The sequence below is a fragment of the Dreissena polymorpha genome, chromosome 5 (assembly GCF_020536995.1).
Source record: "Dreissena polymorpha isolate Duluth1 chromosome 5, UMN_Dpol_1.0, whole genome shotgun sequence".
NCBI classification, from domain to species: Eukaryota; Metazoa; Mollusca; class Bivalvia; order Myida; family Dreissenidae; genus Dreissena; species Dreissena polymorpha.
This window is the reverse complement of record NC_068359.1, coordinates 64282148-64307346: the sequence shown is the minus strand read 5'-3', so window position 1 is coordinate 64307346 and position 25199 is coordinate 64282148. Positions and strand designations below refer to the sequence as shown.

General features: G+C 36.4%; 2 protein-coding genes across 3 annotated transcripts in view; one reads left to right on the top strand and one right to left on the bottom strand.

Annotated features, from left to right (window-relative positions):
- LOC127881972 (leucine-rich repeat and immunoglobulin-like domain-containing nogo receptor-interacting protein 1) overlaps positions 1–17495 on the top strand; it is a 35483-nt gene extending 17988 nt beyond the window's left edge. For both annotated transcript variants that reach the window (XM_052430253.1, XM_052430254.1), the window contains exons 2-4: positions 5555–7367; positions 8033–8151; positions 9995–17495. In XM_052430253.1, the coding sequence (XP_052286213.1) occupies positions 5594–7367; positions 8033–8151; positions 9995–10135 (2034 nt within the window). In that variant the 5' untranslated portion in view covers positions 5555–5593 and the 3' untranslated portion in view covers positions 10136–17495. The remainder of the gene's footprint in view (positions 1–5554; positions 7368–8032; positions 8152–9994) is intronic.
- A 2246-nt stretch (positions 17496–19741) lies between these two features.
- The window catches only part of LOC127831281 (rho guanine nucleotide exchange factor 16-like), a gene marked incomplete at its 5' end in the record, with an annotated part of 46373 nt that continues 40915 nt past the window's right edge, over positions 19742–25199 (bottom strand). The window contains one exon of the mRNA XM_052356257.1: positions 19742–23844. Coding sequence (XP_052212217.1) covers positions 23702–23844 — 143 coding nt within the window. The remainder of the gene's footprint in view (positions 23845–25199) is intronic.

The window sequence follows — 25199 nt, the reverse complement described above, 5'->3', positions numbered from 1 at the left end:
CATTATATCGGCTCTAGCTCCCTATGGTAATCTGTATCCTGTACAATGGGTCTCACTCATTATATCGGCTCTAGCTCCCTATGGTAATCTGTATCCTGTACAATGGGTCTCACTCATTATATCAGCTCTAGCTCCCTATGGTAATCTGTATCCTGTACAATGGGTCTCACTCATTATATCGGCTCTAGCTCCCTATGGTAATCTGTATCCTGTACAATGGGTCTCAATCATTATATCGGCTCTAGCTCCCTATGGTAATCTGTATCCTGTACAATGGGTCTCACTCATTATAACGGCTCTAGCTCCCTATGGTAATCTGTATCCTGTACAATGGGTCTCACTCATTATATCGGCTCTAGCTCCCTATGGTAATCTGTATCCTGTACAATGGGTCTCACTCATTATATCAGCTCTAGGTCCCTATGGTAATCTGTATCCTGTACAATGGGTCTCACTCATTATATCGGCTCTAGCTCCCTATGGTAATCTGTATCCTGTACAATGGGTCTCACTCATTATAACGGCTCTAGCTCCCTATGGTAATCTGTATCCTGTACAATGGGTCTCACTCATTATAACGGCTCTAGCTCCCTATGGTAATCTGTATCCTGTACAATGGGTCTCACTCATTATATCGGCTCTAGCTCCCTATGGTAATCTGTATCCTGTACAATGGGTCTCACTCATTATATCAGCTCTAGCTCCCTATGGTAATCTGTATCCTGTACAATGGGTCTCACTCATTATATCGGCTCTAGCTCCCTATGGTAATCTGTATCCTGTACAATGGGTCTCACTCATTATATCAGCTCTAGCTCCCTATGGTAATCTGTATCCTGTACAATGGGTCTCACTCATTATATCGGCTCTAGCTCCCTATGGTAATCTGTATCCTGTACAATGGGTCTCACTCATTATAACGGCTCTAGCTCCCTATGGTAATCTGTATCCTGTACAATGGGTCTCACTCATTATAACGGCTCTAGCTCCCTATGGTAATCTGTATCCTGTACAATGGGTCTCAATCATTATATCGGCTCTAGCTCCCTATGGTAATCTGTATCCTGTACAATGGGTCTCACTCATTATATCAGCTCTAGCTCCCTATGGTAATCTGTATCCTGTACAATGGGTCTCACTCATTATATCGGCTCTAGCTCCCTCTGGTAATCTGTATCCTGTACAATGGGTCTCACTCATTATATCAGCTCTAGCTCCCTATGGTAATCTGTATCCTGTACATGGGTCTCACTCATTATATCGGCTCTAGCTCCCTATGGTAATCTGTATCCTGTACAATGGGTCTCACTCATTATATCGGCTCTAGCTCCCTATGGTAATCTGTATCATGTACAATGGGTCTCACTCATTATATCGGCTCTAGCTCCCTATGGTAATCTGTTTCCTGTACAATGGGTCTCACTCATTATAACGGCTCTAGCTCCCTATGGTAATCTGTATCCTGTACAATGGGTCTCACTCATTATATCAGCTCTAGCTCCCTATGGTAATCTGTATCCTGTACAATGGGTCTCACTCATTATATCGGCTCTAGCTCCCTATGGTAATCTGTATCATGTACAATGGGTCTCACTCATTATATCGGCTCTAGCTCCCTATGGTAATCTGTATCCTGTACAATGGGTCTCACTCATTATATCGGCTCTGGACTTAGCTCCCTATGGTAATCTGTATCCTGTACAATGGGTCTCACTCATTATATCGACTCTTCTGATCTGTTGCTAAAATATGTTACTCTGTGCATGGGCTTGTTCCTCAAAATAGTATCTTAATGGAAAATATTTATTTATGATTTATTTATTTAAAAATAAGCAGCCAATAAAACTTTTGACAAAGCTACTATGAAAGGTTCCAGGGATACATAAATCTTAAATGAAACAACAGGCTCTAATTAGTAATTTATTTTATCTCATAAAAAAGATTAACTTTCAAGGAAGTTAATTGGGATTTTAAGATCTGAGATTTGTAAGAGCATTTTGATGAATTTTAAGTATTTATTAGCTTACCTGATTGCTCAGGTGAGCTTTTGTGACCGGTCTTTGTCTGTCTTCCGTCCGTCCGTCGTCCACATTTGCTTTGTAAACACTCTAGAGGCCACATTTCATGTCCGATCTTCATGAAACTTGGTCAGAAGATTTTTCCAAATGATATCTCGATCAAGTTCAAAACCGGGTCATGCTGGGTCAAAAATTAGGTCACTAGGTCAAAAAAATAAAAACCTTGTAAACACTGTAGAAGTCACATTTCATGCCCAATCTTCATGTTATTTTGTCAAAATATTTGCCTTAATGATATGTTGGTCGAATTCAAAAGTGGTTCCGGTCCGTTGAAAAACATGGCCGTCAGTGTGCGGGGCAGTTTTCCTTATTTGGCTATAGAGAAACCTTGTAAACACTCTAGAAGTCACAATTTTTGCCCAATCATCATGAAAGTTGGTCAAAACATTGGTTTTATTGATATCTCGGACGAGTTTGAAAATGGTCCAGATCGGTGAAAAAACATGGCCGCCAGTGGGTGGGGCATTTGTCTCTATATGTATATAGTGAAAACATGTGAACACTCTAGAAGTCACTTTTTTGGCCCAATTTTCATAAAATTTGGTAAGAACATTTGTTTCCTTGATATGAGAGTTTAGTTTGTAAATGGTTCCGGTCAGTTGAATAACATGGCTGCCGGGGGTGTGGAAGTTTTCCTTATTTGGCTATAGAGAAACCTTGTAAACAATCCAGAAGTCACAATGTTTGCCCAATCATCATGAAAGTTGGTCAAAACATTGGGTTTATTGATATCTCGGACAAGTTCAAAATGGTCAAGATCGGTGAAAAAACATGGCCGCCAGTTGGGGTGGCATTTTTCTCTATATGTATATAATAAAAACATGTGAACACTCTAGAAGTCACATTTTTGGCCCAATTTTCATGAAATTTGGTGAGAACATTTGTTTCCTTGATATAAGAGTTGTGTTCGGAAATTGTTCCGGTCAATTGAAAAACATGGCTGCCAGGGGGGGGGGTGGCAGTTCTCCTTATTTGGCTATAGAGAAACCTTGTAAACACTCTAGAAGTCACAATTTTTGCCCAATCATCATGAAAGTTGGTCAAAACATTGGTTTTATTGATTTCTCGGACGAGTTCGAAAATGGTCCAGATCGGTGAAAAAACATGGCCGCCAGTGGGCGGGGCATTTTTTCTATATGTACATAGTTAAAACATGTGAACACTCTAGAAGTCACATTTTTGGTCCAATTTTCATGAAATTTGGTCAGAACATTTGTTTCCTTGATATGAGAGTTGAGTTCGAAAATGGTTCCGGTCAGTTGAATAACATGGCTGCCGGGGGGGGAGGGGCAGTTTTCTTATTTTTATATAGTAAAAAAAGCTTGTGAACACTCTAGAAATCACATTTTTTGCCCAATCATCATGAAACTTGGTACAAAGATTTGTTTTATATATATCACATAATTATTGCCCTTAGATTGTCCAAATTTTCATTATATTATACAAAATCCTTGTTAACACTCTAGAGGTCACAATTTTGTTTCAGATTTTATGAATCTTGGTAATAATATTTATTTTTGTAAGCAAAGTTTGATGTTTGGTATGTCAAGTCAAAATATAGGTCACCAGGTCAAATCTTACAGAAACAAAAACACTCCATATGCCAGAGTTTTGGTTCAATAATGATGAAACTTGACCAGGATGTTTGTCTGGACAATATCTAGGTCAAGTTTGACGTTTGGTAAAGATTGAATGAACCGACTCCTCTCAGGTGAGCGAACTAGGGCCATCTTGGCCCTCTTGTTTATTTTTAGTATTTGAAGACCTGTAGTTTTTCCTTAATACAACTAGCTATATGTCACATATGCAGGCAATATTGTGGCACTAAAAACATGTTAAATACATCATTAAAGATATAGGGCATATACTCTGGTCTCTCTTTGAAAGGGGTCAGATGAATATTTCAGGGGTCAAAATACTGATGCACAGACTTATATTGTTAGTAAATACTGATTAAACTCCTTTCAAATCTGTTTTAGTTAACATTATTTAAACACTGCCATTTAACTCAATTTGTATTATCCCTTTCCCACTCAGAAGCAAAGTGAAAATGGCTATGTGCAAACAGCATCAAACCAGAACACTCAACAGCCTGTGAGTAACACCCAGTCTGTTCAGGTTTTATGTAGAGCTGTAACGATTCAGTTCGATGCATTGAAAAACCTGTTCAACGCCGCCGATTCGATTTCGATACCAATACGGCCAATTTCGATTCGATTCACTTTAATCCTGATTGATTGCCATTTTAAACCTTACTTTCCGAATCCGTCGTCTAAACTTTCTTGTCATTTGTAATACGTCTTGTGATTGGTTAATAGCAATTTGGCATCCAATGAATGAATGAATAACACGCTGAGCATTACATCAGCCGGTAAAATTGCTTCTTCAACCACGCTGAAAAGCGCTCTCACCAGGAAGTTATGTTCAATAAATTTGTTACTTATAAAACAATGTTGCGTTTTTAAATTTTATTAAAAAAATTAAACACTTTAAATGAACAACTTAATAAGTTAATAACAAATACCAAACATATTAATTCATGCCCTGGACAAACCAAACATGAAATAGTTTGCAAAATAAGCAGCGAATAGTTGAATTTGAATCGAATCAAAAATAATTGAATCGGACCATTTGGTATCGAAATCGAATCGAATCGAATGATGGGTGAATCGTTACAGCTCTAGTTTTATGCTGTTGCTGCTCATCAGTACCAGGGTTGAAAATGAAGGCTTTAAAACTTGAATTAAGTATGACAGGTATTTAATTGAATGTAACTTTCTAAGGGACTAGAAATGTCAGAATCAAAAAAGTTAAATACGTATCTATGTGGTAAAAAGTTATAAACAATTAATGTTTGATTTAGCTTTCCCGTAACATTTGCATCGAGGGTGAGACGTGATAAAATTGCTAAATGCTTGCATCAAAATGTTAACTCTTTCAGTGCGGGAACCGAATTTTGAAGGCCTTTGCAACCAGTTTGGATCCAGATGAGACGCCACAAAACGTGGCTTCTCATCTGGATCCAAACTGTTTGCTATTCTGATAGTATTCTTTGAAAAAAATCGATGAAAATGCTTATTTTAGAAATTCAGCAGACAAAACATTTTAGCAGACGACAAATTGCAAAGGGTTAAAGCAGGATTCTGCTTCAATTGAAATCCCTAACAAATAATTCCAGTACATTTCTTTAAAAATGTGTATTTTACGCCCCCGGATCGAATGATAGGGAGTATATTGTTTTTTGGCCTGTCTGTCATTGTATGTGTGTGTCACTGTGTGTGTGTGTCCCAAAACTTTAATATTGGTCATAACTTTTGCAATATTGAAGATAGCAACTTGATATTTGGCATGCATGTGAAAGGTCAAGGTCATCCTTCAAGGTCAAAGGTCATATATATGGCTTCAAAGCGGCGCATTAGGGGGCATTGGCAAACACATCTCTTGTTGTATGTTTAATCTGATGTCCTTTCTTGTAGGCGCCCTGGATGTGAAGTTTGTTCAAGCCTCATCTAACAATGGGTATCTCATTTACCCTGTTAGCGCTTGCTTGCGTCCTAAGGTTGAGCCTGGCAGTTTATGTACAACAATCGACCTCAGGCCCTGATGGTCACCATGTGATAGCATGCCCTCAAGGATGTCAGTGCTTTCATGATGACATGACAGCAACCTGTGCATTCAAAAGTTCTGCCAGTTACAAGCTTGACACCTTTTCACCATGGAAACTGTTAGAACTGAGTATCCATAGCAACACTTTGTCAGGAAGTGATGACAGTTCTCTGTACGATTTGTTGTTCAAAAGAGTCTCAGTTACAGACAACAATGTCAAACGTATATTTTCAAAATTGCAAACACTTGAAGTGAAAAATATTCCTTTAAAGAAAATCTCAGAAAATGATTTGGTACACTTCCCTAATCTTAAAGAGCTAACTTTATCTGGGAATAAAATAAAGTATATAGAGCCAAAGGCGTTCCGATGGTTGGGAAGTTTGCTACAATTAAATCTTGATGGAAATGAACTAGCAGAGTTACCACAGGAACTATTCCAAGGACTAAATTCTTTAAAATCACTTAAATTGAACAAAAATAGTTTAAGAAATTTGCAATCAAGCAGCTTCAATGGTCTTCATAACTTGGAAACATTAAATGTTAACAGTAACATGTTGCAACAAGTGGAGAATTTCTTATTAGGACTAAACATATCCTCTCTAAGGTCTCTTGATATGAGCAATAACTTGTTGAGCTACATCACAAACGATTCTTCCTACCTGTTGTCTAATTTTGCCAGCGTGGACATCAGCCGGAATAAGTTCCAGTGCACGTGTGCCTTGCAAACTCTGATTGAGGTGTACCATCGTAATCAAACGGTCTTTAAGGGGGAGACGACATGCGCTGGCCCCGCAGAAGTTATGGGATTTAAGTTTAGGGATTTGAATGTGTCAACTCTGCCATGTAGAGGTGCTACTGTGGAAAGCATTTCGCAACATGCTGAAGTGCTATATCAGTCTGACTTTTCGCTAGATTGCCAGGTCAGTGGGGATTTGCCAAGAGTCGTGTACTGGATAACGCCATGGGGTGACATGTTTACACATGACTCAAGCAAGGTCATGTTTCCTGGCAAATATGACCACATGGTTTCAAACGCAGTTTACAGCAAACTGAACGTAATTCTCACATCTGAAGTGTTTATCGATTCCAACAACAGTTTGCATATTCATGCTTTCCGAGGTTACTTCTCTGGGGAGCATATTTGTGTGGCAGAAAATTTGGTTGGAAGTTCAAACATGTCTGTCAGTCTTGCCATTAGATTAGAGCTGAAAGCTGTTTACATAAGCAGCGTCTTCATTGGTGCTTATACCTCAGGTGCAATTCTAGGCCTTGGAACGATCATTGGACTCCTGCGTCTTTTCGTCCACAAATACTGCCATTCCCAAGGTTGCAACTGCTGCTGCTGTTCTCACGACGAGCTGGATGTTGTGAGCAAACACAAAACTGATAACGGTGATATTGAAGTAACTTACGCTCATAATGAAAGCATAGGATACATCGACGACGATGAGGACGAATCTCCCAGCCCTAGTGATCCGGGGTCGCCCCCAGAGGTCCCTGTGAATTCTCCGAATGTAAGGGGCTCTCCCAGCAAGTGTCAGACCCCTGGGGAGACAGAGGAACAAGGAAAGGGGTCACAGGACATCTGGTCACAGCTGGATGAAGTGAGGTCTCGACTCAAGTACGGGGCTGGCAAGAAAATTGAGAAGGTCCGGTCACATGTGAGGTCCATCACAGATACAGGTGGGTGGTTCACATATTTTTTTTTCACGCTTTTTGAGAAAGGGGCTGGGTCCCTTTAGAGAGAGATTACGTAATAGTTGTTGTTTTGACTAAATTTTTGGAAATAAGTGTGAGGTCCATCACCGATACAGGTGAGTGGTTCAGCTACAATGTATTACTGTTGTATTATAGGGCTTACTGAAAATGTAAATTTTGCCTCACTCTCAGGACTCTCCCAGTCTCAAATTTCGTTGCAACAGAACTGTTATGATTTTGGATACTTTATTAGGATATATGACAATAAAATTGATATTTTTTTCTATTTGCTAATTTGTAGACAGCGCCAAATAGCAGATTAATCCTTGGAATTTTTAAATAGTTTTGTTCATAGTTTTTAAATTAAAATTTTAATCAATATTTGCAAGAATAATTGAACTGAAGTTTTCACTGATATTCATTGGAACTGATTGTTAGCATAGACATTTTAATTAACTTAAGTCTTACATGAAAAGAATTTACTTGTATTTGTGGTCTTCTACAACAGACACATTCAAGGGTGAGAAGTAGGTTTGCCTTCTTATTTTGAAATAATTTTATCAACGTATACAATCTGTGACTAAAAACAGATCTAGCATACCGATACATTTACTAATGCATGTTAAATATGATCCCATGTCAATGCGCAGGCTCGTTGAAGATCCGTGAAATCAAGGACGCAGGCAGTATGAAGATCCAGTCCATCAAGGAGACTAGTTCCCATGCAGCCCATGTCGCAAGAAAGACCGTCGTCAGTGGCATGGAACAGGTCAGCGTTAGGGGTTTTCACATTCAGTATAATGTTTAGACTTAAACCATTAACACTCATGATACAAACTTTGACGCATTTGCAGTTCCTTAGAAAATCTTATAAAATAAAAGACCTTTCTTACAAGATTCAGGTCAGAAATTTGGTCTTCACTTACAGTATTATGATAAAGCTGAATCCTTTCCCACTCAGAAGAAATAAGAAAATAGCTATATATGAAAACAACCTGAAACCAAAACAGCCTGCGAGTAACTAGCAGTGTTTTGGTTTTATTTTTTTTGCTGCTTGTTAGTGTTTAAGGGTTGGGAATAAAGCCTTTAAAATTTTAATCTAGTTAAAAGGGTTGTAAATTTTATTAATTTTTCTAACAGACAACAGACACGTCAAAATGAGTTTCTAAGGGAGGTAAAAAGGGATAAGCAAATACAAAGCTGGATTTGAATTAGCCACATACTCATTTTGGTAAAGCTGAACCCTTTCCCACTCAGAAGAAATAAGAAAAGGGCTATACATTATGAAAACATCATTAAACCAAACCAGCCTGCGAGTAACACTGTTACTGGCAGTGTTCTGGTTTTATTTTGTTTGCTGCTCATTAGTATCTAAGGGTTGGGAATAAAGCCTTTTAAATTTCAATCTAGTTAAAAGGGTTGTAAATTTTATTAATTTTTCTAACGGACAACAAAATGAGTTTCTACGGGAGGTAATAAGGGATTAGCAAATACAAATCTGGATTTGAATTAGCAATACTCATTTTGGTTTGAAAATCTAGATGTCAGGGGTGGCGAAATCAAATGTCCAAGTTGCCCGAGTCGTACATTTGCTTGTCTGGGCAACTGATTTTTTTCAATTAAGTTGTACGTGGACAACAAGTTTTTTAAAAGTCGGGTCCAGGTATACAAAAATATACATTGTATTAAAGCCGTAATTAATTTTACAACCGATGTTGACACGCGATTACATTGTCAGTGCTATTTGCGGAGCAATCAAGCTAAAATATGGGCACTCTCCTGCGCAGTGATCCCTTCTGTAAGAGACCGGGAGCATGCCGCATTTTCAATATTCGGCCTGACTGTTAGACAGTGTACAGACTGGTTTCTTCATTTTTACAATCAGACGGAAATAAAAAGTATCAAACTAAGATAACAAAACACGGTCTACCTTGTTATTTAAGACGACTTTAATGGTAAAGATGGAACATTTTGTTTTTTAAAATCTTTAACAACGGAGCAGAAACCCGAAGCTTTGAGCAGTCCACGTCCCAAAAAAACTAAGAAAGATTATGATAAAAAATATGATCTAAGTAAACGCACCAGAACTTTTCAAGAAACTTGGCTCAGAGATTTTCAATGGTTACCAGTTGATGATAATCAAATTGCTACCAGTAGTGGAGCCTCAGTCTGATGAGGTCCACATATTGGACTAGTTTAATTTGTTAAGATTACGATGTACTTATGTTCAGCATATGTTTTAATAACACTAGCTTTGCAAGATTTAAAGTTTGAGAAAGTCTTTATATTGTTTATAATATACTGCTATAATGAATGTACCATTGCAATACAACTATAAACAAAACAAGCAAATCATACTCATTTTGATATATTCCAAATTATTTAACATTAATCAATAAATGCGTTTATAATTTATATAAACATTAACAGACAAGTGTAGTTCAGCAACGGACAAGTTAAATTTCCTAAATGGTTGTCCGTGGACAAGTATAGTTTTTTGAGATTTCGCCACCCCTGGAGGTCATCACACATTTTAAGGGCCTTTGGCTTGTTTCCACCCCCTTGCTTATTGATATCATTGCTTCTGTTTACTGGATTGGTTCCCGTTACAGGTGAAGTACAGTGTTCAGTCCATGAAAGAGTTCTGTGGGACTGGCGACATGGGACCGGGAACCATCTCCATGGTGTCTGTATCCACGGACGTGGACACCACAGAAACAGTCAAGATTGTGCGCTCTCACACCTTCGTGTGAACACAGTTGTCATGGAAACATGCAAATTTTAAATTGTTACAGAACATTCATTCAGACTTGTTCTGGGAAAATCGGGCATAATGCAGGTGTGTAAAGTGTTATGCCACTTTAGCCTGTACAGTCTACACAGGCTAATATGGGATGACCCATTTTTGCCTGAACTTGATTTTTTATTTGAAGAGACTTCTTTTTAACAAAAAAATGCCATAAAAGCTGAAAGTGTCGTTCCTGATGAGCCTGTGCACACTGCACAGGCTAACCTGTGATAACATTTTTCAGCATTAAGCCCAGTTTACCCAGAGCGGTTAAATAATTATTTTTTATTCTGAATCCACAAACATATCTTGATTAATTTTGTTAATTTGATTTGAACTCAAGCAAGGTCAATAACACATACAAACTGGCATTTTGTTGGTGCATCTGGTATTCTGTCAGTTTTTCATACACTGGAATGATTGTAACAGCCAATCTGTTTGATATCCACTTAACTTGAGTAGGGCTAGACTTTAAGTGAAATAGAAGGGTGCTGCACTCTGCTCCTTTTTGTGTCCCCATTATGTTCTTCTAGGTTGTTCAATACGAAAAGGAAGAAATCTTTTAAAATTGAGAATTATTTTTTTTTTGAAACAATACTAGGGCAAATGAATTAACTTTGCTTTAAACTCTTATTTACATGTGTAAGACTAAGACCCTATATATATTTTAGTATAGCACTGGGAAAATGGGGCTTTATGAATGTGAGTAAAGTGTCATCCCAGATTAGCCTGTGAAGTTTGCACAGGCTAATCCGCCATGACACTTTCAGCTTTTTTGTTCTCTTTGGTTTGAAGTCCCCTTTTATCAAAAATCAAATTAAAGCAGAAAGTGTTTTTCTCTGATAAGCCTGTGCAGACTGTACTGGCTAATCTGAAATTACACTTGACGCACAAAGTTGCACATACATTTAGCTGATTTTTAGCCAGAGCATGACTAATATCTATTCAAGTACCGGATAATGTCACAAGTACCGGATAATGTCACAAGTACCAGATAATGTCACAAGTACCGGATAATGTCACAAGTACCGGATAATGTCACAAGTATAGTTCATCTTTCCTACCTGCCCCTTGTGAGTACTTCAGCATCTTGAACCTTTGGCAATCCAAGATCTCTACTTCAATTAATGTTTTACGTTAGCTGCTGATACTTTTTAGACTTATGCAATTCGCGTTGTACATATTTTTTGTTCCAAACACATACAATGAACACTGTATTATGTGAATTTGGAATAAGACATCAAACTGGGAATGGGCATCATTTTGATGATTTTCTCAAACAAACTATTCATTTCATGATCTGTATTTATTTTTGTACTATTTTATGTATACTTCAAGCTTAATAAGCAATTTTCTATGACTTTTTCATTAACAGTGATTGTTTTTTTTTAAATAATTTGAACTGTATTTTTAAACTGTGTTCATGCGCCGCAGTTTCATTTTATTAGGATTTTTTAACTCACCGTTGTGCTCATGGGCTCATGGTGAGCTTTTGTGATCACCTTTTTTCCGTCGTCCGGCGTCAACATTTGCCTTGTTAACACTCTAGAAGCCACATTTATTGTCCAATCTTCATGAAATTTGGTCAGAAGATTGGTCTCGATTATATCTTGGATGAATTCGAAATTTGTTACGTTTGCTTGAAAAACATGGCTGCCAAGGGTCGGGGCATTTTTCCGTATATGGCTATAGTAAAATCTTGTTAACACTCTAGAGGCCACATTTATTGTCTGATCTTCATGAAACTTAGTCAGAAGATTTATCCCAATAATATCTTGAATGAGTTCGAAAATGATGTCGGTTGGTTGAAAAACATGGCTGCCAGGAGGCAGGGCATTTTTCCTAATATGGCTGTAGTAAAACCTTGTTAACACTCTATAGAGGCCACACTTATTTTCCGATCTTCATGAAACTTGGTCAGAAGATTTGTCCCAATGATATCTTGGATGAGTTCCAAAATGGTCTTGGTTGCTTTAAAAACATGGCCACCAGGGAGCAGGGCATTTTTCCTTATATGGCTATAGTAAAACCTTGTTAACACTCCAGAGGCCACATTTATTGTCCAATCTTCATGAAATTTGGTCATAAGATTGGTCTCAATGATATCTTGGATGAGTTTGAAAATAATTATGTTTGCTTGAAAAACATGGCTTCCAAGGGGCGGGGCATTTTTCCTTATATGGCTATAGTAAAATCTTGTAAACACTCTAGAAGCCACATTTAGTGTCCGATCTTCAATAAACTTGGCCAGAAGATTCATCCCGATAATATCTTGGAAGAGTTAAAAAATGATGCCGGTTGGTTAAAAAACATGGCTGCCAGGGGGCGGGGCATTTTTCCTTATATGGCTATAGTAAAACCTTGTTAACAGTCTAGAGGCCACATTTATTTTCCGATCTTCATGAAACTTGGTCAGAAGATTTGTCCCAATAATATCTTGTTATCTCAGGTGAGGGATTTTGGGCCTTCAGGCCCTCATGTTTTTAAATCTATAAAAAAATCCAGTTTTGTAGTAAAATCAATTTAAATGATGTTATTATACATGCAAGTTTATATTTTAATTATTATTTGTAAAACTAAATATTCAATACTTTCCCAAATTGATGTCTTATTCCAACTTCACATAAAACTGTGTTAATGTATGTAAATCAAATATGTCATATTTGCATCATGCTTAATTGACATAACATAATCAGAGCTAGGATGGTGGAGTTTTATGATTATAATATATGCTTGCTGTCACTTTAAGTGAACGATTGCAATTGTTAACACAGATGCTACCCTATTTGTGCATTTGATTTTTTTTTTCTTATTATCTTGACACTTTTGAGAAAATTTAAAATGGAGGAATTACTGGGTACAGATGATATTTTCTTACATTATTGAAAATCAAGTTCATTAATAATTGATATTTGTTTATGAACATTTAATGTCATTAAATAACATGTGCTACATTTTTAGTGTCTTGTATTACCTTAGAGTGTTCCAACAATAAACAATATATATGTCATATTCCTGCATCAGAGTTAACCCTTTGAGCGCTGGAACCGGATTTTGAAGGCCTTTGCAAACAGTTTGGATCCAGATATGACACCACAGAATGTGGCGTCTCATCAGGATCCAAACTGTTTGCTATTCTGATAGTGGTCTTAGAAAAAAATCTAAGAAAATGCTAATTTTAGAAATACAGCAGACAACATTTTAGCAGACGACAAATTTCCCAGCATGCAAAGGGTTAAGCAAGATATACTGGATTTTAGCTGTGCTCTGGGAAAACAGGGCTTAATGCATGTGCGTGTAATGTTGTTTCAGATTAGCCTGTGCAGTCCTCAAATGGACACTTTTATCCTAAATGGATGTTTGTTCACAAGAGACTTCCTGTAAACAAAAAAATTAAAAAAGGGGCAAATTGTTTGCCATGATTGGCTTGTGCTCACTGCACAGTTCAATCTGGGATGACACATGCATGAAGTCCCTTTTTGCCAGACCAGTAGACACAAACTTGTCTTACATTGTAAATATTTCTAAAACAATTCTCGAACTACAACTTCCATGTTTTGTTCTATGTGATATGTTTAATATCCTTTTTAGCTCGACTTTTCAAGGAAAAATGAGAGCTATGCTACTCGCCCCGGCGTCGGCAAAGTAAGATAACTCTGACTGGCATTTTGACAGAATTATGTTCCTTTGTATACTTAGAAAATTGAAAATGTTAAATTTTGTGTATAGGTCCACTTTATTTCTTAAGTATCAAAGCTATTGTTTTTATACTTGCAACACTTACTAACTATCATAAAGGGACTGTGCAGGCAAAGTTCTGACTGGCATTTTGGCAGAACTATCCCACCCAAGCTATTGCTATCAAACTTGAAATATAATCTTATTAGTTTGTTTTATGTCTTTACAAATGTTCAATAGATTGTGGAAAATATACCTGAACTCAGAAGCGTCTATAATGTACCTCTTCTTTAAAACATAAGCGATCAATATGTTTCAATTATGGTCCTCTTCCACTTTGAATATGACTATATTACCTTGACCTTATTAAATATGAACAATATCCCCTGATGGCTTACATTATACTGTCAAGCACTCGAATAGTCAAGCGCGCTGTCCTCTGACAGCTCTTGTTTAAATGTTGCTTTAGTTATTCCTTTTTAAACATGGCATTGTTTATGATGATAATTACAATTTGCTATAAACTACACATATAGCATTTTGTGGAATTGTATTCCAAGTGAATTTAAATCGAAATGAATTTTGTGTGTACAATGTTTGCTATTTTTTTCCAGTTTAAATGTTGCAATATTATACTCAGAAAATATAATGTTTTCCTTGTAGAGTAATATTTATTATTTGCTTCGAGATTTTGTCATGTCTTGCTGTAAATTTTGTAAATACTCATGTATATTGATGTGGGACATTGAAGTCCTGCACTGGGTGATAGTTTCTTGTGTGGGCTTTCTTGTAGACTAGAATTTATATGGGCCATGCTCTATGAAAAAGGGGTTTAATGCATGTGCTTAAAGTGTCATCCCAGATTAACCTTTAAAGACCGCACAGGCTTATCAGGGACGACTTTTTTCGCTTTTATTATATTTTTTGTTTAAAGAAAATCTCTTCTTAGCAAAAAATTAGTTTATGCGGAAAGTATCTCCCTGATTAGCCTGCAAAGTCCACACAGGTTTATCAGGGACGACACTTTCCACTTTTATGATATTTTTCGTTTAAAGAAAGTCTTTTTAGCAAAATTCAAATTTAGGCGGAAAGTGTCGTCCCTGATTAGCTTCTTTGGGACGACACTTTACGCACATGCATTAAACCCCTTTTTCACTGAGCACAGCTCATATATATTTCCCTGCGTGGGGGATATGTTTTAGACAAGATATAGTATAGTAAAGTATAGTATAGTATAGTATTGTATAGTATAGTATTGTATAGTATTGTATAGTATTGTATAGCTTATCTTACTGATCTTCTCTCTGGCAGTTCAGCTTACCAGAAAATCCTCATAAAATATAATAATACTAATCATGCGAGTAAACGTGTATTCACAAAGATTGGAATATTTTTGATGAAGATTGCAAGAGTTGTTTTCTTTTCAAAAAATGCAATAATAATAGAAGTAAATTAAAATAAAGAAACGTGTATAATCATTCTTATTGTTTTGCTATGAAAACCTATGACAAGATATGATAGTGCATTAAGGATAAGGATGTGATTGAACTCTTAGATAGACTTGAATGCTGTTATCTTTGACCTTGAATCCTCAGTTTAGCCGCCTTTTATGGATACATGCACTATTTGCTCAAATTAAATGCATTTGTCACTTTGTAGCAGTGAAATCCATTTCACCAATGTAATTCATTGAGTAAGTTCATCAATGTGGCATTAATTTGATAATGTCTTTTTCCTCAATCAAAACATTCCAGGAAAACAGGTCCAGTATTTGTATTGTAGAGTTATGAATGAAAAACATTGATAGAGTATGACTAACTGCTTATGTGAAAATACGCAAGGGTATGGTGATAGTTTTGAAGAATAAGCTTGATTGAATACGGGAAAGTCAATGCAGGTTTATTGAGGTGTACATGAAATACGTGCACAATGAAAGAAATATTTCCTGTCCTTGTACAGTTCAACTTGCATGCAGTCAGTTCACATGTTGTGGCATATTCTACCACTCATTGTGTCAGGTAATCACTGTAACTAAAAATAAACATGCTTCATTGATATTGGATATAGTTTAGGCCTGGTTTTGGGAAAACTATACTTAATGCATATGATGAAAGCTTATTGTACAGGCTAATCAGGGGTGAGACTTTTAACCTCCACTGGATTTTTGTTCTGAAGAAATATCATTTAAACAGAAGGATTAATATTAGTTGCAAGTGTTGTCCCTGATAAGCTTGTGCAGACTGCACAGGCTTATCTGGTACAACAATTTGACACATCTATTAACCCTTTGCATGCTGGGAAATTTTTCGTCTGCTAAAATATCGTCTGCTGAATTTCAAAAATTAGCATTTTCTTAGATTTTTTTCAAAGAATATTATCAGAATAGCAAACAGTTTGGATCCTGATGAGACGCCACGTTCTGTGGCGTCTCATCTGGATCCAAACCGTTTGCAAAGGCCTTCAAATTCGGTTCCCGCACTGAAAGGGTTAAGTCATGGTGTAGTGGATATGGTGTCTTTTTAGTGAGCAGGAGGTAACGGGTTTGATCCCCATTGTGGGAGCGTTCTTTAGATCTCCCCTTTAGACACCAAGTATTGGTTCTAGTCCCAGGAAATGGACTCGAGAGCATTTCAAATAAGTCTTAGGCTTTTGATCCAATCGAGCTAAAATAATTAGGTTTAAACTAAGTCCTTAACAGAGCTTGTGTCTTTTGTTTTACCGGAAATGTACTGTTAAAATGTTAATTTGTTTCCCAATGACTTTGTTATTGCATGTGAATTATTAATCATTTGTATGTGTGTGAATAGTCATAAATTGTTGGGTTTTGTTTGCTTTGAAGGTTATATTGCCTTTAAGTTTGTTGGTGGGTACTTATTTGTAATTTTGAAGTGAATCTTGCCTAATTAAATACTTTGTTTTCCCTCTAATTGATAAATTAATGAAAAGTAAAGTAATTAAGAGAGGAAGGAATCTTAGTCTTCTTAACAGGGTGCAGAATCAATGGGGTTTTCAGGCATTAACACATGGGCTGGACAGAATGTAATCACACCTTTAAGAACTTCATTTTTGCAAATATCTGCAGTTATTGAAATTCATTTGCAAAAATCTTTAGTGCATAAAAGACAGCTTTTCTTGCAGTTTATGCAGATATCTTAAGGTACAAGAATAAATCCTTGAATACGTCTGCAATGGGTGACAAAATTTTACTTTGCGTGAAGCATACATGTAGCCCTATAAATGAATGCAGTACACATAGAATTTTTGAACAAGAACACATTCAAATTAAATAAAAATAATTCTGATGTATTTCAAATTGCCATTAGCAGCATAAAAATAGAAAAATTGTTTGAAAAAAATATTTGAAAACCCCCACTACTTTCTGGTTTCCACAAAGTCATGTGATCATGCACCCTGTAAACTGTCTGTTGTCCTAAGAAGGAGGTACGTCTTTATGGTAATATCAGGGGTTGAGTCATGTATTTGCCTTGTACATGTAAGGTTGTAGGATTATGAAGTGTTTGTCATGATGATGAATTAGAATTACCATGACCAGTTTCCTGCTCTAAATGAAAATGTTTTATGATTGTTTAAATGTTTGCAATGATCTATAGATCTGTATACAAAATAAATGTTTAGTTTTCTAGAAATTTGTGTTTTTTCTTCAATTAGTCTGATATCCAGTATTCTTGAGGTACAAATAATCTTCAATTGCTTCTAAGTACCATGTTTATGTGTGGGATTAATGATGGAATAGACAATCATATTAGATTTTATTTCATTAGTGTTGGAGTTTACTCTCATTACACTGGATGCAGTTTACTTTAACCCATTTATGCCTAGTGTCTAGAAAAAAGGCCCTGGCAAACAGCGTAGACCCAGATGAGACGCCACATGATGCAGCGTCTCATCAGGGTCTGCGCTGTTTGCTTAAAGGAATTTCTGAAAAAAAATCTAAATATAGAAATAAATATACTGGTACTAGACATCCCTAATTTTGGAAATAAATTGATCCAATTTAAAAGGATGGGAGAGTCCACTAGGCATAAATGGGTTAAAAAAGTGTGCTACAGTGATCTAAAAACTGCAGCCTGATCTGCTCAAAGTGAACTTTTGTAAAAGCATTATCGTCCTTCGTGTAATATGTCACAACATTTACATTGTTATCACTATAGAGGCAACTCGTATTGCCTAATGTTCATGAAATTTGGTCAGAACATTTGTAACATGAATATCCCCAACAACTTAACAACTGGGCTACTGGGGGTTAAAAATGAGGTCACTAGATCAATTTAAACAAAAATATTGTGGACATTTTCATCCCTATAATAAAACTTGTGTGCCAACCATGTAAGAATCAAAATAGTTCCAGCCTGTTGAAAAAACATGGCCTCAAAGGGTTTGGGAAAGTTTTCCTTTGTAGGGTAAGGTTGAAGCCTTGTGAACACTGGAGCCTTATACACACTCTAGTCTTGTGAACACTAGCCTTGTAAACACTCTAGCCTTGCAAACAATCTATTCTGTGAACTACATAGTTCAAGGGGTATTACACTTCTGGCAATGAACCTTTCCTTGAACAGAATACAAAATAACACAAATTACAAAGAATTTCATTCTTTTATTACATTGTTATACAATAACATATATTTGTTATACATGTTTATAATAATAAAACAGTAACCAAAAAGTAAACTGATTGGTAGGAACCATAAATAACTTGACTAATAATTATGTTTACACAATCTTTAACAATTTTTCTGCAAAATAATTGTGATTTCTTTATAAGATCCAACTTAAGTTTTCGTATCTAGAAAATCAACCAATTTGTAAGTACAAATGAAACACTATGTCCCCATATTTGAATTTTGACCTTGATGGATGACCTTGACCTTTCACCACTCAAAATGTGCAGCTCCATGAGATATACATGCATGCCAAATATCAAGTTGCTATCTTCAATATTGCAAAAGTGTACATTAAATAGGCGATTTTGACCCATATATTTGACCTTTGACCTTGAAGGATGACCTTGACCTTTCACCACTCAAAATGTGCAGCTCCATGAGATAAACATGCACGCCAAATATCAAGTTGCTACATGTATCTTCAATATTGCAACAGTTATGGCAAATGTTAAAGTTTGCACAAACAAACAAGCATAGCAACAAACCAACAGACAGGGCAAAAACAATATGTCCCCCACTATAGTAGTGGTAGACATAAAAGATGCATTCCAGCTACAAGTATCTAAGGTATTACATGGAAAGAAGGAAAACAGTATGAATGCAAAGGCTGATATAACCGTTGCCCAGTTCAACACTAACATATAGGCAAGAAGTAAGAAAAAATATAACAGCTAGAGTGGCAAAAGTAGATCTTAAACGTAACCAGAGGTTGGGTTAAAAAGAGTTTTTTTTGCAATTATCATAATTAACATGACAAGCTTTTATAACTGAAATGTTTTAACCCTTACACACTTAGATATGTATTTTGACACATTTGTAGTCCTTTAGAAAGTTATATTTAATAAAAGACCTTTCTGTCTATATTTAAGATTTTTATGGCTTCATTTTCAACCCTTAGATACTGATGAGTAGTACACAGCATAAAACCTGAACAGACTGTGAGTTACTCGCAGGCTTTTCTGGTTTTATGCTGTTTGCACATTGCCATTTTCACTTTGCTTGTGAGTGGGAAAGGGTTAATGCAGCAAACTTATATTATGTCAAACATTCTTAATAGGAATTTCTGAATCTGTGTACATGTACATAGTCATTCAAAGTACAGTGACATTTCAATATAGTATTGCACATTATGAAATATTCTATTTACAAGAAAGCAAGCAACAGAACAAGAAAGCAAGCAACAGAACAAGAAAGCAAGCAACAGAACAAGAAAGCAAGCAACAGAACAATATACAATGTATATAAACAGAATACAAATAACAAGAACAAAATACAAAACAAATCAACTTAAACCAGCCCAGAAGTGTTGTTACACTCTAAAAGTAAGTAAGTATGTTTCTCACAGACTTGTGTGCAAATAGCACACCAAAGGTATAGCCAGGAGTTAACAAATTCAGTACCTGTAAATTATATGTTGACTTGGTTTGCATATAGTGTTAATCAATACTACACATAAACTGATAAAATATCATTCCTCCTTATAGATTTCAGTTTATAATAACAAATTGGTTTATATTATGTACAAATCTTTAAATAAATCATGATCTGCATTTGTACTATACTTATCCAAAAGATTTTTATAGAAAGCAGAATAACTAGGTAGTGTTCATGTATACTAGACTGAATGGGTTTGATATGCTGAAATGCTCCAGCAACCAAAATAATGGCTTACTTTTTCTACATATTTACAGTATATCCCTTTTAAGAAACAATTAAGAGTAAACAAAATAAGATTTTCACCTACATCTTATGAAAAGTTCTAGTCATCGTTTTAAAGTTGCTAGTATGAAAAAATTTCTTCTCTGCTGTTACAGTACACTTGATATCAAAGTCATGTGACACAACTATATAATAATGATTCTAGCACAAAGTCAACTGGAATGTTCACAGAGGCATATACCAATACCTGTGAGAGAAAAACAGGTCTGCAGCTTGCTTGGATAAACTTTTGGTTATTCAGAACATGTCAAACCTTTTACATTTGGCAGATTATCTGTTTCTGGCACTTGCATAGGGATGCACAGGCTGATGCCGTTGTTGAAAGTTCATTAGGGTCCACATTGTAATTGTTAACCCTTTACCACTTAGATACATATTTTTATGAATTTGTAGTCCCAAAGAAAGTTAAATTTAATTAAGTACCTTTCTTTTTCAATTCATTAGTTTTCAAAGGCTTTATTTCCAACTCTTAAATATTGATGAGCAGCAAACGGCATAAAACCTGAACAGACTGCGAGTTACTCCCAGGTTGTTCTGGTTTTATGCTGTTTGTACATAGCAATTTTTACTTTGACTCTGAGTGGGAAAGGGTTAATTATAACATTATATAGATAATGAAATCAGTAAACTCAACATTAATGTTACTACAGGACTAAACATAAATTACATATTTATGACTTAACAGTAAACTTTAACGACATAAACTAATGTCTAATTTCGACCACACTCTAGAAAACCAAAAATGCTGAATTAATCTTTGATGTTTCCACTATACTTTATGAGAACACAGAAGAACTGTTGATAGTTTTGTGTAGTTTTTGACACAATGATATGTAAAATAGAAGCACCTATCGCGTTAGTACATTGAGGAACATCACAGCAGTATATAGGCAGCAGTTGGAATGTGAAAGTTGTGTTTATACATGTACACAGTCAGCATATCAAGGGGCTTGGTCAATAAACACATTACATTGAACTCTTTCAATGCTGGAACCGGATTTTGAAGGCCTTTGCAAACAGTTGGATCCAGATGAGACGCCACATAACGTGGCGTCTCATCAGGATCCAAACTGTAAGCTATTCTTATAGTATTCTTTGAAAAAAATGAAGAAAATGCTAATTTTAGAAATTCAGCAGACAACATTTTAGCAGACATCAAATTTCCCAGCATGCAAAGGTTTAAACCTCAATCTTGGAATAGGTGGTCTAATGCATGTGCATTCAGTGTTGTCAAAGATTAGCCTCACAGCAAAGGCTTATCAGGGACAACACTTTCTGCTTACAGAGGTTTACATGGGTTTTTTGCTTAACCCTTTACATGATGGGAAATTTGTCGTCTGCTAAAATGTCTTCTGCTGAATTTCTAAAATTAGCATTTTCTTCGATTTTTTTTCCAAAGAATACTATCAGAATAGCAAACAGTTTGGATCCTGATGAGACGCCACGTTCTGTGGCGTCTCATCTGGATCCAAACTGTTTGCAAAGGCCTTCAAAATTCGGTTCCCGCACTGAAAGAGTTAAAGGAAGTCTCTTCTAAACGAAAACACAGCTTAGGTTAGAGTGTTGTCCTTCATTAGCCTATGCAGACTGCACAGGCTAATCTGGAAGAACACTTTACTCACATAAAATAAACCCCATTTTCCCAGATTGAGACTCATGTTTTGTACAATGCAGGTGAAATAGTGGTAAAAGAACAACATAGTATTAGTCCACATGAAATTTTGAGTGATTTTATACAGAAACACTTTAAAATATAAACTTAAACACAATTGCAATCCAAGGTCTTGTGAAGACAGGATCTGAACACACAAATCTCTCATTCAAATGGCACAGGCCAGTATTAAAGAATGAATTTTGATGAGAATAAAGTTCTATATACATTTATATTTACCATTGAAAAGCACATTAAGAACAATTAACCGTTTATGAATGCAAATTGAAAAGAAGACAGTCTAATAAGAATAAATAGCACAAGCCTATAATCTCAGATTTTAATAGATTTGAGGTTTATCATGAGAGGCAGATTTGTAATATTTCAAAAGCAACACAGCACATAACTACTAGAGCCTATCTCTGGGAGAACTGTGACTGCACGCACTCGTCTTGGATGACAATTAACCCTTTACCACTTAGATACGTATTTTGGTACATTTGTAGTCCCTTAGAACGTTAAATTTATTTACTTAAAGACCAAACTTACTCGATTCAAGTTTTGAAGGCTTCATTTCTGACCCTTAGATACCAATTAGCAGCAAACAGCATAAAACCTGAACAGACTGCGAGTTACTCGCAGGTTGTTCTGGTTTTATGCTGTTTGCACAATACCATTTTCACTTTGCTTCTGAATGGGAAAATTTGGTCTCCCCAGAAAGAGACTCACACACTTGTAAAACAACAATCAGCTGGCATGCTTTGTCTAAAATAGCACTACTCATTATCGAATTCAAATGAGTACAACAGTAACATCCATATTCAGGTAATAAAAATACCAATATAATAAATTCCTAAATGGTTTTGACACAACTATGAAGTTCAACAAATAGCAAAACAGCTTACAAAAATAACTATTAACAAATAACTGAGTCAATATGTTAACACCACTCCCAATTTTCTTGATATGAAATTAAGGCCTGTTGTTTTTTTCGGATGATTTGCCAGGCAGCACACACTGGCTCTGAAATAAGCATGGTGTGGACAAATGGGTGATTAAGATATGTTGCTATAGTTCCCATAATCAGCAGCAACCAACCACCATCAGCACCACTGCTTACGACCAGTCATCATAACCTAGCAGTCACCACAAATCAATCACAGGAATGCAAGCCCTGCACTGTTATATCCTGTACGGGTACATAGTCAACCCCAAACTGATAAATCCCATACGGGTACATAGTCAACCCAAACTGATACATCCTGTATGGGTACATTATTAAGTCAACCCCAAACTAATAAATCCCATGTGTACATTGTCAACCCCAAACTGATAGATCCCGGACAGGTACATAGTCAACCCCAAACTGGTAAATCCCGTACGGGTACATTGTCAACCCCAATCTGGTAAATCCCGTACAGGTTCATTGTCAACCCCAAACTGGAAAAAACAGCACCAAACTCGGACCTCCAAAACACTTGCTCGGTTTCTCAGCTTTATCTTACCTTAACATATTTATGATCCCATTCAAAAACATTAGAATTTAAGCTTGCTTTATCAAACAGTTCTTTTCAATCATTGAACCACACAGCAAATTGATTCCATCTCAGACACCCATAGCTCTCTCTCTGACATCTGCAGCTGGCCTAATGAGGTCTTTATGATCCCATGCAAAAACTTTCAATTTCAAGTTTGGGCTTGCAAACATTTTTTTTTGCAATGTTTTAATTAATTAGTTAGTTGATTCAAGGTCACAATCTAAGACAGATATTGCTTTCCCTCTTGATATCTTCAGCTGGCCTCAAGTTGAGTCCATTCTAGACAGAAGTCGATATTTCATGCGCATGTTACGTGCACGCACGTGAGCGTTCTCAATCTCGATGGTGCAGTCCTTGGGGAACCAGCCACGCTCACCGTCACGTAACCTTTCACCCTCGTACCATCCTGAAAGATGAATGTAGGGAAATGTCAGCATGTGACTTGTATAATAAGTCCACTGAATTATACGTTCTTGAAAGAGGACAGTAGGAAAATGTCAGTATGTATGTTGTATATAACATTACTTTTATATTCATATATATATATTTTATTTATATACAAAAATTGGAAGATGAAAACCCATTTATATATTTGTACATTCCTTAAAGATGACAGTAGGGAAATGTCAGTATGTAGGTTGAATACTTAAGCCTCATGCTGGGCAAATGGTACTTATTGCATATGCTTGTTGCCCCATACACATTTTGCTGGGCAAATGGTACTTATTGCATTTGCTTGTTGCCCCAGACACATTTTGCTGGGCAAATGGTACTTATTGCATATGCTTGTTGCCCCAGACATATTTTGCTGGGCAAATGGTACTTATTGCATATGCTTGTTGCCCCATACACATTTTGCTGGGCAAATGGTACTTACTGCATATGCTTGTTTCCCCAGACACATTTTGCTGGGCAAATGGTACTTATTGCATATGCTTGTTGCCCCAGACATATTTTGCTGGGCAAATGGTACTTATTGCATATGCTTTTTGCCCCAGACACATTTTGCTGGGCAAATGGTACTTATTGCATATGCTTGTTGCCCCAGACACATTTTGCTGGGCAAATGGTACTTATTGCATATGCTTGTAGCCCCAGACACATTTTGCTGGGCCAATGGTACTTATTGCATATGCTTGTTGCCCCAGACACATTTTGCTGGGCAAATGGTACTTATTGCATATGCTTGTTGCCCCAGACACATTTTGCTGGGCCAATGGTACTTATTGCATATGCTTGTTGCCCCAGACACATTTTGCTGGGCCAATGGTACTTATTGCATATGCTTGTTGCCCCAGACACATTTTGCTGGGCAAATGGTACTTATTGCATATGCTTGTTGCCCCAGACACATTTTGCTGGGCAAATGGTACTTATTGCATATGCTTGTTGCCCCAGACACATTTTGCCTAATTAAGATTTTTGTTAAGAAGAGACTTGCTTTGAACAGGTAAAGCAAAAAGTGTTGTCTGTTATAAGCCAGTGCGGACTGCACAAGCTAATCTGGGACAACACTTTCCACATGCATTAAGACCAGTTTACCCAGAACAAGGCTCAATAAAGTTGGATTTGATATGATATCTTGTGTTGGCAGATTATCTGTTGTTTCATTATTTAATCCTTCACATCAAGTTATGTTTAAATACACTTGTGTACAACTGTCCTCATTGTATCCTATATAGAACATAGTGTAGCCTATATAGAACAGTGTGTATCCTAAATAGAACGTAGTGTATCCTATATAGCAGATAGTGTAGCCTA